Source organism: Cuculus canorus, chromosome 2 (genome assembly GCF_017976375.1).
Source record: "Cuculus canorus isolate bCucCan1 chromosome 2, bCucCan1.pri, whole genome shotgun sequence".
Lineage (NCBI taxonomy): Eukaryota > Metazoa > Chordata > Aves > Cuculiformes > Cuculidae > Cuculus > Cuculus canorus.
This window is the reverse complement of record NC_071402.1, coordinates 49,770,888-49,783,153: the sequence shown is the minus strand read 5'-3', so window position 1 is coordinate 49,783,153 and position 12,266 is coordinate 49,770,888. Positions and strand designations below refer to the sequence as shown.

Here is a 12,266-nt window from a genome sequence, read left to right as displayed (position 1 = left end):
TACACCTTGTCTGGTGACAGCCCTGCAGGAGGAGAAAGCTGGGAAACTTTAATTTTACTGCCAGTGTGTGACAAGACAGGCCACTGCTGATGAGTGCTCTGAGATTTCTTTACATTCTATTAAAAATACGAACCCGCATGCTACCGAGGGGGAAGGATCAAACAGCTCCAGCTGAGCCGTGGGGTCAAACAAATTTTTTAATATCTTGGAAGAAGGGGAAGTGTTTTGAAGCCTTATCACAGAATCATAGAATCATAGAATCATAGAATAGTTTGGGTTGGAAGAGACCTTAAAGATCATCCAGTTCCAACCCTCCTGCCATGGGGGGGTTTTGAAGCCTTATGAGGTGTTTATATCTTTTAGTAGTGAAATAACCCTTAAGATCATAGAATCATAGAATGGTTTGAGTTGAAAGGGATCTTAAAGATCACCCAGTTACAACCCTCCTGCGATGTGTAGAGACAAGTCCCACTGGCTCAGGTTGCTCAAAGCCCCATCCAGCCTGGCCTTGAACACCTCCAGGGTCGGGGCATCCACGACTTCCTTGGGCAACCTGTGCCAGTGCCTCATAGCCCTCATTGTGAAGAATTTCTTCCTAATATCTGATATAAATCTTCCGCCTTCCAATTTAAAGCCATTCCCCCTCATCCTATCACTTACCCCCTTCACTACGCCCAGAAGCCTTCCCCCGAGCAGGCACCAGGTGCCTTCATAGAATCTTAGAATGGTTTGGGTTGGAAGGGACCTTAAAGATCATCCAGTTCCAACCCCCCCGCCATGGGCAGGGACGTGTCCCACTAGACCAGGCTGCTCAAAGCCCCATCCAGCCTGGTCTTGAACACCTCCAGGGATGGGGCATCTACAACTTCCCTGGGCAACCTCTGCCAGTGTCTCACCACTCTCATGGTGAAGAAATTCTTCCTGATGCCTAGTCTAAATCTGCCCCTCTCCAGTTTACACCCATTGCCCCTCGCCCTATCACTGCAAGACGTGGCTTAAGAAGAGGTTGCAATTGATGACTGTTTCTTCCCCTGTTAGAACAGGGACGGATGCTCAAGAGGCGGCGGGGCGTCACCTCTCGCCGTGCGGAGCTGGGCGGCAACGCTCACACCTGGGGCACCTCCACGGCCACGCAGACCCTCCCCCGTGCCCGCACCCCGCCCCGCACACGGGCAGCCCCCGCCTCCGCCGTGCCCGCACCCCGCCCCGCACACGGGCAGCAGCCGCCTCCCCGCCCACCGCGGCTCCGGAGCCGCCGGGCAGAGCCGGGGATGGCAGCTCGGCGGGGCTCCGCGCTGGTCTGGGCGCTGCTCCTCACGCTCTGTCCCGGCTCCCGCGGGACGGAGCTCAGCCTCCACCCGCCCTACTTCAACCTGGCGGCGGCTGCGGGCGTCTGGGCGACCGCCACCTGCGGGGAGGCGGCGGGGCCGGAGCTGTACTGTAAGCTGGTGGGGGGACCGGCCGCCGCACCGCTCGGTCGCGCCATCCAGGTAACGGGGATGCGGGGAAAAAGGATGCGGGGACCCCCTCGCACCCCGTTCCCTGACCCCGCGCCGCCTCCCCGCCGTGCGAGGTTGCGGGAAGGGGGTGTAAGTGGGGTGATGCGACCTTTTGGGGAGCCCCGGGGTGCTGGCGGTGCCCTGCCGCGCGGGGTCTCTATTTCTCGAGCGTTTTCTCCTGTCCGGGTGTGCGTCTTGCGCGAAAGAGGGGAGCGTGGAGCCGCGGGGCTGCCCGCGGGGAACCGCTGCGGGAGGTGGCGGTGGCCAGCGGCGCTTGTGACCCCTCTTTTTTCCCCCCTCTTCTTTGCCCCCCTCCTCTTGTCCCCAGCTGTTTTGGATCCTTCTGGATGCCCTCCTAACCCCTCTTCTTCTTTGCCTCCCTCTTCTTCTTCTTTGCCTCCCTCTTCTTCTTCTTTGCCCCCTCTTCTTCTCCTTTGCCCCCCTCTTCTTCTCCTTTGCCCCCCTCTTCTTCTCCTTTGCCCCTCTCTTCTTCTCCTTTGCCTCCCTCTTCTAATCCTTTTCTCCCCTCTTCTTCTCCTTCGCCCCTCTCTTCTTCTCCTTCGCCCCTCTCTTCTTCTCCTTCGCCCCTCTCTTCTTCTTCGCCCCTCTCTTCTTGCCTCCAGCTGTTTCGGATCCCTCTGGATACCCTCCTACCCGCACTCCACTGGGAGCAGCTCCCCTTCCCACCAGCCCCACTGCCCTCGCCGCTCCCAGTGCCCACAGTGCGGCGGTGGCTCCCCAGGATGCACAGACCCCTCATCCTGCTGAGCATCTAGAGGTGGCCTAAGGAGTACCCAAGCGGTGTTTGGTGGCCTCAGCACTTGGCCCATGGTCCGCAAAGGATGGTGTGGTGCTTCTGGGAGTAAAAACCATAGAACAGTTTGGTTGGAAAAGAGCTTTGAGATCATCGAGTCCAACCGCACCTGTCCATTACTATACCAACTAACGCAGTGAGCCTAGAGAGGCATGGATGGAGAGGTGCTGCACTGGTAACCTCTCACTGGAGAGTGAGCATATTTCCCGGGGGTGGTGGGAAAAGAGGTTTAGTTTTAGTCAGGTGGCTTTGTGGTATTTTACAAGCAGCAAATGTGAAGTTCATAGTCTCTGCCTTGCATCGCTTAGGGGAGGAAGCAAGAGATTCCTTGGGACTCTGACAGGGAGTATAAGCACACAGGATGGTGATGTTCTCTCTTAGTGTAGCATAAGATTATTGCGCGTTTTGTGCCAGTCACAAGAAAGAAAACAATAAATGGAAAAAATACTTGGCAAAGAATTAATGGAGATACGTTTTTCCTTTAGTAGAAACTTGTATGAACGTGTGTTAGAAGGTAAGGAAGGAGTAACAAACACACCAAACTCTATGATGTACTGCGATAGATGTTCAGTATCGGTTTGATCAGAACTTTGTTAAAGGGGGGACTTTCCTAAAGCCTCAGACTTTCCAGTTATTTTATTTGTGTTTGCTTTTGGTGGGAGGAAAAGAGAGCCAGAATGAAACTGTAATTTGAAAGGGATTTTGAAAGCCTGAAGGCCCACTTTCTGACTCCAGGCAATACAGAAAGAATGCAAATAAATTTTTTAGTATCTTGGAAGAAGGGCTAGTGTTTTGAAGCCTTATGAGGTGTTTGCATCTTTTAGTAGTGAAATGACCCTTAAGATGTGGTTTAAAAAGAGGTTGCAATTGATAACTGAGTGTTTGCTGCTTTTTAAATGGGGACAGATGCTTAAGAGAGGGGGAGAGGACTAAGAGGGTGCTGCGTAGGTGTCATGGGCCAGAAGGGAGCATACATCACCACTCAGCCTGCCCTCACAGTCCATTAGGCAGCTACAGACAGCTTTGCTTCGAACTTCTCTCTGTCATACCTTCCTGCCTTACCATGAAATCTCAGTTTACCTTACATCTGTGTAGTACCCTCCATCATAAAAAGCTCCAAATGCTTTGGAGATGCTTACAGGCTTAGTAATATGCAATTTTACTGATAGGAAAACTGAGTCACAGGTCTTCAGTGTTTGGACCTCTGTTTCCAACACACCTCTGAAATTTAGACATCCATCCCTCCATACTGAACACAACACCCATGTTTAAAATTGCCTGGAACAACCACACCAACAGGTGAATAGCAAGCCAAATAATTTCTGCTGCATTCTCAGCAACATGCTATAGCCCACTGCTGCAGTGAAATCTCATACAAACATGCCTTGGAATATCAGAAATCACAGTATAACAAAAATCAGCAAGGCAAACGCCAAATAAATATGTCAAGCAAGTGGACTGAAGCCTGTTATGTGTTGCATTGCCATTGGTATTTTTTGTAATTATTCCTCTTATATGCTAACACAGAGTTGGAAATGAGGGTTTGCTATATATAGGAAGAGACTTGAAAGGGGAGAGTTCCTCTTGTTAAATATTTGCCTTACAGGTCCTAGGTTAGTTGGCAGTTGTGGTTCATGCCTGATTCAAGTTCCCAGGACTAATGATATCTCAGTCCTGGCACATGGAAGCATGTTATGCCTCTTGCGGCATTTGGGGAATTGTGGATACAACAGTGCCTCTCTCCAGTTTTAACAAAGCTCCATTGAGGAACAAAACATGAATACTTCCATGGTTCACCAGTAGTTGTGGTTCAAGAAGGGTTGGAAAGTCTTTCAAAAGGCCAAGGAAATCCAGCCACAGAAAACATAACAACCACACAATATACATATTATCAAGCCACTTCACCTCGCAAGTTCAAAACTGCTGTAAATAGTTTCTTCTTTTGTGGAAAATTGGAGAGAAGTCCATTAAACTCTTAGAGAAGCTGAGCTTACATTACAGGGTTTCAAATCGGTGTAAGTATTCACGTGTTGTTTCTTAATATCTTGAGAGAAGGTCGTGTGGCTTTTACATAAAGTGATAGGTGTCATAGCCACCATCTCTGGCCATTACAAGTTGAAGCAGTGCTATACACTTGAGTCATTCACTCTTGGAGTCTCCACAAGGCTAAATTGCAGCTGTTCCTCTATGAATAGGGAAATTGGAAAAAAGATGCAGGGGGTGATCCTTGTTATGATGAAGGGAGCAGGCTGCTCTGCTGCCAGTGCTGTCCCGAGCACTGAAAATAAGGCTAAGAGAAGAGTTACTCCAGCTTCATTTCCTCTGTTCTTCCATTGGCCTCTCTTCTTCAGCTTGTCATTTGGTGATGTGTCTTTTAATGAAGCCTGTAGTACCTGGCAAATCCAGAAATAGTATTTAAAGTCCTTCTGAGAACTGATGAGTGGGATGGACTGACCTTCATGGGCAGCTCAACCAAGGCTTATAAGGCAGCACTGACATATGCTGTGGAAAGCAGTATGTTTCCCTTAGTTATCATATTGGCAAGCAGGACAATGACTTAATAAGAACAGCGTTGAGTAAAGAGATGCACTGCAGTGTAAAATATTTCAGCAGCTGATAGTTAAATGGCAAGCCTGGTTTTGTCTGCCAATCTATTTGAAGTGGTGTGTGGATATGAATTAAAGTTTAACTGCATACCTGTCCTGCCCTGGCAGTCAGTGCAGAACTGCTAGATGAACAAATCCTTCATTGTTGTTGCTTTCTATGACTTATGGGTGAGATGTTTTCATCCCTGGGTGTCTCCGGTCCGCATTGGCGTATTTCAGCAAGCTCCATGCAGTTCCTGTTTTCTCCTTCACTCAGGAAAACTATGGGAAAGAAGGGTAACAAGGTCACCAGCAAATGCACACCTGCCTGCTGGATGAACTGCAGCCAAAATCAAACGAAGTCTTGAGGCCCATTCTCCTGGAATGGAAACGTGTCCTGTAGCGGACAGGCATGCCTGGGATACTGCCAGTGGGAAGCAGGGGAGGTTGTTCTGTCCAATAATTTATTTTCTTTCATTTTTCGTTCTGCTGCCTTGTTGGCAGGGTTGCTGGAATGTACTTCAAATAACTGAAACTCCAGCCATTGCAATGAAATTCTTTGAATTATGTGCCACAAAAGAAAAAAAAAAGATGTTATCTTGCGTTCAGATCAAGTGCTCTGATACACTGAAACAACGTAGGTGCATGTAAATGTAGCACTTGTATTCCTCATTATTTTTTGTCCATTCAGCATTTTTTTTGTGGCTGTTTCCAGATCAGAGCTGAAACTACTGGAGCAGCAACTGTTTCCTGTGCATTTCCAGCCTGATCATTGTGAACCTGAATTTAGATCTAAGGACCATCTTTCATGCATGTTATAAAACTACTTAGGGAAGCTCTTACTGTTGTAATATGTATGTCTTAACTCCAAGCATGCATTTGGCAGGAAGGTCTTAATGGGGACGGTGCTCTGATGCGATGGTAACTACAGCTGTTGATGCATAGATTGATTTCTCAGTGTATTGATTTTGCAGATAGTGACACAGTATTCTTTCTCTTCACTGCAGAAACTGGCAACATTGCCTGTAGCCAGCATAGGCTTATGTGATATCTACTGCAGCAACCAGCAGTTGGCATATTGTAGAATGTGAGAAAAATCCAAGCATCCTAGAATTGTTTGAGTTGGAAGGGGCCTTAAAGATCATCCAGGTCCAACCTCCCCTGCTGTGGGCAGGGTTGCCTTCCACCAGATCAGGTTGCTCAAAGCCTCATCCAGCTTGGCCTTGAACAACTCTAGTGAGAAGGCTTCCATGACTTCTCTGGGCAACCTGTTCCAGTGCCTCACCATCTTCACAGGAAAAAAGAAGTCTTCCTACCATCTAATCTAAATCTATCCTCTTTCAGTTTAAAACAGACTCCTGGATACAAAGCCTCTCCCCAGCTTTCCTGTAGGCCCCCTTTAAATACAGAATGTCTGCTAGAAGGTCTCCATGGAGCCTTCTCCTCTCCTCTCCTCTCCTCTCCTCTCCTCTCCTCTCCTCTCCTCTCCTCTCCTCTCCTCTCCTCTCCTCTCCTCTCCTCTCCTCTCCTCTCCTCTCCTCTCCTCTCCTCTCCTCTCCTCTCCTCTCCTCTCCTCTCCTCTCCTCTCCTCTCCTCTCCTCTCCTCTCCTCTCCTCTCCTCTCCTCTCCTCTCCTCTCCTCTCCTCTCCTCTCCTCTCCTCTCCTCTCCTCTCCTCTCCTCTCCTCTCCTCTCCTCTCCTCTCCTCTCCTCTCCTCTCCTCTCCTCTCCTCTCCTCTCCTCTCCTCTCCTCTCCTCTCCTCTCCTCTCCTCTCCTCTCCTCTCCTCTCCTCTCCTCTCCTCTCCTCTCCTCTCCTCTCCTCTCCTCTCCTCTCCTCTCCTCTCCTCTCCTCTCCTCTCCTCTCCTCTCCTCTCCTCTTCTCTTCCTCTTTCAGCCTGTCCTTGTGTGGGAGGCGTTCCAGCACTATGATTATCTTCATGGCACTCCTCTGGACTCGCTCTAACAGATCATCTAACCCACCTTCTCTAACAGAGCTGGAGGAGAACCATGTTATAACATGATCCCCAAACATAGTTAACCAATCTATGTACATGAGGATTTAGTAAGTCTCTAAACAACAACAACTGAATTCTCAAGATCTATCTCTCAGCCAGGTTGACACCTGTGGTGCTGAATCAGAACAGCTAATTGTAGCCATGTCTTCTGGAAACAATAGCATATTCTGGGCTTTCCAAGGGCAAGGTGAGGATGGAACCATTGCTAGATGCAAATGTTGAAGTTAGTACTACTGATGCAGAAACATTCAGTGCACACGTGTTTTCTGATTGAAAGACACAAGATGGTGTGTTGGTATCACAAGAGAGTGATGAAGTTTCCAACCCATTGGTAACTATGGCAGATGGTAAACAAATTGTGCCAGAGATAAACATCTTAAATTCACCAAGCCTGCAATACTGTCCCCAGCAAGGCTGTGAAAGCCCTATGTTATTCCTTTATTAAAAGCAGACAAGTACATTTGCTCCGGTTACTTTACACAGGTTAGTCTTGGAGCAGCTACAAACAAAAAAATGGCAGCTATATGGGATTCTGTTAATACGTAAAAAGTAGGAATATTGTTTGTGCCAGGCGGCATGGGCTGTGGAAACAATGAAAAATTTGTGACATCTTTTTATGGAAGTATGCTTAATTGATATGCAAATATCACCTTATTTAAAATGTGAGTCCCACATAGTTTGAGCATCTCACAGGCTGAAATGGGTTGAGCAACTGTCTGACTGAAGTAAACATTAAGAGGCTGCTGTGCTGCCATTCAATAGAAATGCCGTTTTTCTGTTGAGGTTCTACAGATATCTGTGCCTGGCACAGTTTAGCATTTTTGTTGCTTATCTCCACCCAGTGACTGGAGAAAGCAGTGGACGGGACACTAAAAAGATCCCTTAATTACTAACTGCAATGATTCAGCACTAATCTTAGTAGACTGCAAAATGCAGTTTATTGGAGATAAAAATCCTGCTTATGAGGCAAGCCAGGATGCCAAATTAAAAGACAATTAAGTTTCCTGAAGTTTATTCATTGTTACTGTACAGAAGATACAAAGAGCTTTAGAGACTATCAAAGAAAGATTATCAGAGCACGCCCAAAGTGTAGCTTTAGCTGTAGTCTGGAAGTTGGGTGGTAACTTCTGCGAATGAAGATACAATGGTATACTTGAAGGGAACAATCTATGGGATCCATTACATTTTCCATGAGTACATATTGTTCAGAAGTCTCCAGAGTGTATTGTAATGGTATGAAAAAAAATGAAGCAGTATTATAAAATTGTAGTGCCAAACTTATAGGCATGTAACAGTATTTTTTGTGGTTTTATTAATACCAGACTATGTACATATGTGGATATTCCATGGTCTTTTAGGAGAATTGAGGATAACTTGTGTTTTGATCTTAATCCAGTTTTAAGAATCTTTGTTTCATTAATTTCCTGCAAATGCCTCTGCAGAAGTAATATAGGTAATTTCACCAAAGTATCAATAAATTCATTGATTAAGAAAGACTTACTGTAGTTTCCTTAAAGATATTTCTGAAATTTCAGTTTGCAACATTAAGTGTATTATGTTTCAGAGTATAAGAGTGTAATCTAACTGATAAAGGAATAATTTATATATTAAAAATTATATAGTATAAAGAGGGAAACAAAATTTAACCCCATTTTCAGTCAATGCTGTAGTTTGAATCTCAGTGAAGCACAGCATGTCTTTGCAGTGTATAAGACTTCAGCTGAGACAATATTTTTAATTTATTGTGTTTCAGGGACAGTTTTGTGATTATTGCAATGCTGCTGATCCCAGTAAAGCTCACCCAATAACCAATGCAATTGATGGCACGGAGCGCTGGTGGCAAAGTCCTCCTCTTTCTAGGGGCTTGAAGTACAACGAAGTCAATGTCACTTTAGATCTGGGACAGGTAAGTGCATGAGCTGTTGGGTGAAGTTTGGTAATTTCTTGCGTTTGTATATAAGTTTTGCAATTGAGAAGGATGTTTGAATTGATGATTTCAACTTCCAACACCACACCTTTTTTGTGTGATTTATGGTCTGTGTTTTTTTACCAAGTTATGGTCTGTGTCAGTTTTACCAAGTTTTTTTACCAAGTGTTTATCTCCCTCGGGAATTTTCACAATGTGGGTTCTTGCCACCAGCAAGAGCTTTTCATGTTCTCCTTTTCCATGGGCCCACAGAGAGACATATTTCATGATCTCTTGCTATATAAACATTTTGAGAATAATGTTTGGAGTATGCTTTTGCCTCAGGGGTCCTTCTGGTTTCTCTGTCATCCAGCAGGATCTGCAAGACAGACAGTTTCTTAGAAGACAAAAATAATAATAACATAGTCTGAAAGGAAGGGAGAGCAAAACCAGTGTAATCTGAATTTGTAATATGACAGTAACATGAACACCTGTATTACCTCTGCAGGCGATAGGCGAGTATCTAACAGTAAAGCTTCTGTATTTGTATTTTAAGTGATAGGGACAGATTCTCAGCTGCTGTAATTGGGCACTGATCCAGTGAAATTAGTTACAGTCTGCAAGTTCATACCAGCTGAAAACATATGGCTATAAATACATGTTGGGTGCTGCAAAATATACACATGCATATATATTTCAGACACTAGTAACTGTTCACTGACTGATTATATAGTCAGGATTTTTTTTTTAGTAGGCTTTCAATTTAGTGCAATTTACTTGACAGAAAGAGAGAAACAACTCAGGAAAAAAGTTTCTCAGTGAGACCTAGCTGCCAGGTGCAAACCATTTTACCTCTTCCTGTTACATGGAGTTTTAATGCTCCTGTCCTTCGCATGACCAGAATAGTTCTTGTATGAGTATATTTTAATTCAGTGGTTTTGGATCCAGTATACCAGCAGTGCAGAAATGCTAGACATTTAACTTAAGATATCTAACTTAAGATAGAGAATATCAGTTGTCAAACTAAACTACTCTGAGTTTTGAATTTGCATTTCTTCTCATTAAATTAATAACATGTCTGTGTTCTCCACTGTACCACGAGAGAAGGGAAAGCTATGTAGAAGGTGATGAATTTTTAGGCCACAGTGTCCACATTAGCCTAGCACATAGTGGTTGGATCTATCTCTGATTTCTGATTTGTGTTGCTCTTTCTGTTACACTGTAGAGTTGAGTGGTGTTGCTTCCCCTGATTCCTTGTGTTTTGGTGAAGTGAGTTGCTCAGTCATTCTTTCCCAGCAAACTGTAGGGAAGTATGTCTTTCAGGCTGGGCATACAGAGTAAGGACACCATGCAGAGCATGGTGCTATGAGTAGGCATGAGAAGGCAGACACCTCCGAGTAAAGCGGACCTTACCTTCTGAGCTGTTTGAATCCACCATGTTCTCTGCGAGAAGTAGGATTAATTTGCAGGCTCTAGTTTGTCTTGCAGTGTAGTCCAGCATATTTGTGACCAACACTTGTGCATCATCATCATCATCCACTTCTGTAACTTATTGTCCTATCCAGAACTTCTATTCCCACTGTGTACTTGTTAGCTTTTTTTGAGGACCTGCTGACAGACACCTTATCTTTTATGTTTCGAGTAAACTGGGATGCCTCCTTCCTTCAGAGGGAGGATGTGGGATGTGTGCCCTCTTCTCATGAGATTCCCTGGGGACCAACCACTATGTGCTAAAATTCTTGTAGTGATTAAAGGATTTCTCTGCAGGAGCCTGTGTGGTTTTTTTTTTTTTTTTCCTCTGGTACCACTTGGAAAGGTGACTGAACTCACTTACTTGGAAATGAGGGAGACCCAAGACAAAGGTCAAAATGACTTCTGGTCTTGTGATCAGGAAGGGATAATTTTAGTTGGTAGATGGGTGAGTGTTTCGTAGGATTCATGTGATATTTTTTTTTTCCCACTTGACAGACATTATCTCATATCTGTATCCAGTCAGTTAAAGTTTAATCTCAGGATTTATTTGAACGTGCGTTTCGCTTTTGACATTTTGCCTAGTATTCTCACACCTCAAGTGAGCTGGAATGAAGGTTTTGTTTTTTTCAGGAAAAATAAATGTTCTCTAAGCTAGATGTGTGCCTAAATACCTTCCAGACCCATAGGCTACTATATTGAGCATATAGTAAGGTTGTAGTTTTCCTCACAGAGCAGTTGTCGTGTTCTTTATTATGACACAAGGCACCTTTTTCTGTATGTGGCAAAACATGACAAAAGGGTAAGTACATGTACGTTGAGGAAAGCAATGACTGAGTTGTAAGTCATAATATATTCAGAATTAGAGGAAGGAGAACTTAGTGCAACGTCAAAAGCTTTTAATTTGCTGCATTTCTGCCGTTATATCTTTGACTGAGAGCAGAGTCCCAGTGGAGCCTTTACCGTGACAGTATTTAATTGAATAGTTGCACCGCGATGGAAGTTTGAGCGCTCACTACGGTGGAGTTGAACAGAACATCCACCTGCTGCTGCCTCTATTTCACAAGGGATAGGGGTGATTTTGAAAGTCAAAATCCTTTCATAATGTAAAATCTTTCTGTTAGACAGATGCTCGTTTTGCTATACTTTGTAATATGAGAAAAAGCAAAGCCTTAAAGCAAAAGCCCTATTTTACTTCCCTTTCTGACTTTCTGTATTATAGTTAAAATTCTCATTTCTAATCAATCACTGTCCTTCTGAATAATAATTATAATGTTGATCCCTGAGGATGTCTTTCTATCCTGTTAACCTACTTGCTCATGCTATGGCTATTTCTGACTTGTTTAAAAGATTTGGATCAAATGAACTCTTGTTCATTCCTTTAATTGGTCCTGATTTTCCCAATGTAGTTTTCAACATGTTTTAAACTTCTGAATCCAGCATGTGTGACTGAAGTTCATTGCCCTTCCCCTGACTCTTTGAATTGCCTGATTTTAGCAGGTGTGTCCTCATCTGTGGCTTTCTTAATGCTCAGCAGGTATTACAGTAATACTCCCCCAGGTATTTTTCTGAACTCTGTCATCAGAAGTAGAAGATGAAAGTTCAGGATGACTTGATAACATATGATGAAAAATAGATGTTACATTTCAAGAAGCGTAGCCTGCAAATTTTATTGTTGCTTTTTAGTTACGTGTCATTTCTTTACTGTGCTTTTGTAGCAATAACTTAGTGCTGAAAGACTCAAGCTCAGTGAAGTCTTGTGCAGTAATATGTTGACTGTTTTTTATGTAGCAACGTTATTAGTCATTGTTGTAAATTAAAGGCACATAGGCTCAACCATAAATTTAAGATGAGGGGTCTGGCCTGTGGTGGATTTGATGCTTTTCAGTTATCTGCCGATTAAAGCATGTGAGTGTTTTGTAATAAAGTCATGTGGTTTCGTAAAACTTCTGAATTTCTTTTATATGGTAGGTATTTC

At 44.4% G+C, this 12,266-nt stretch overlaps 1 protein-coding gene across 2 annotated transcripts in view; it reads left to right on the top strand.

Moving 5' to 3' along the window:
• Nucleotides 1-1,234: 1,234 nt before the first annotated feature.
• LAMA3 (laminin subunit alpha 3) overlaps nt 1,235-12,266 on the top strand; it is a 121,445-nt gene continuing 110,413 nt past the window's right edge. For both annotated transcript variants that reach the window (XM_054058942.1, XM_054058941.1), the window contains exons 1-2: nt 1,235-1,490; nt 8,666-8,818. In XM_054058942.1, coding sequence (XP_053914917.1) covers nt 1,272-1,490; nt 8,666-8,818 — 372 coding nt within the window. In that variant the 5' untranslated portion in view covers nt 1,235-1,271. The remainder of the gene's footprint in view (nt 1,491-8,665; nt 8,819-12,266) is intronic.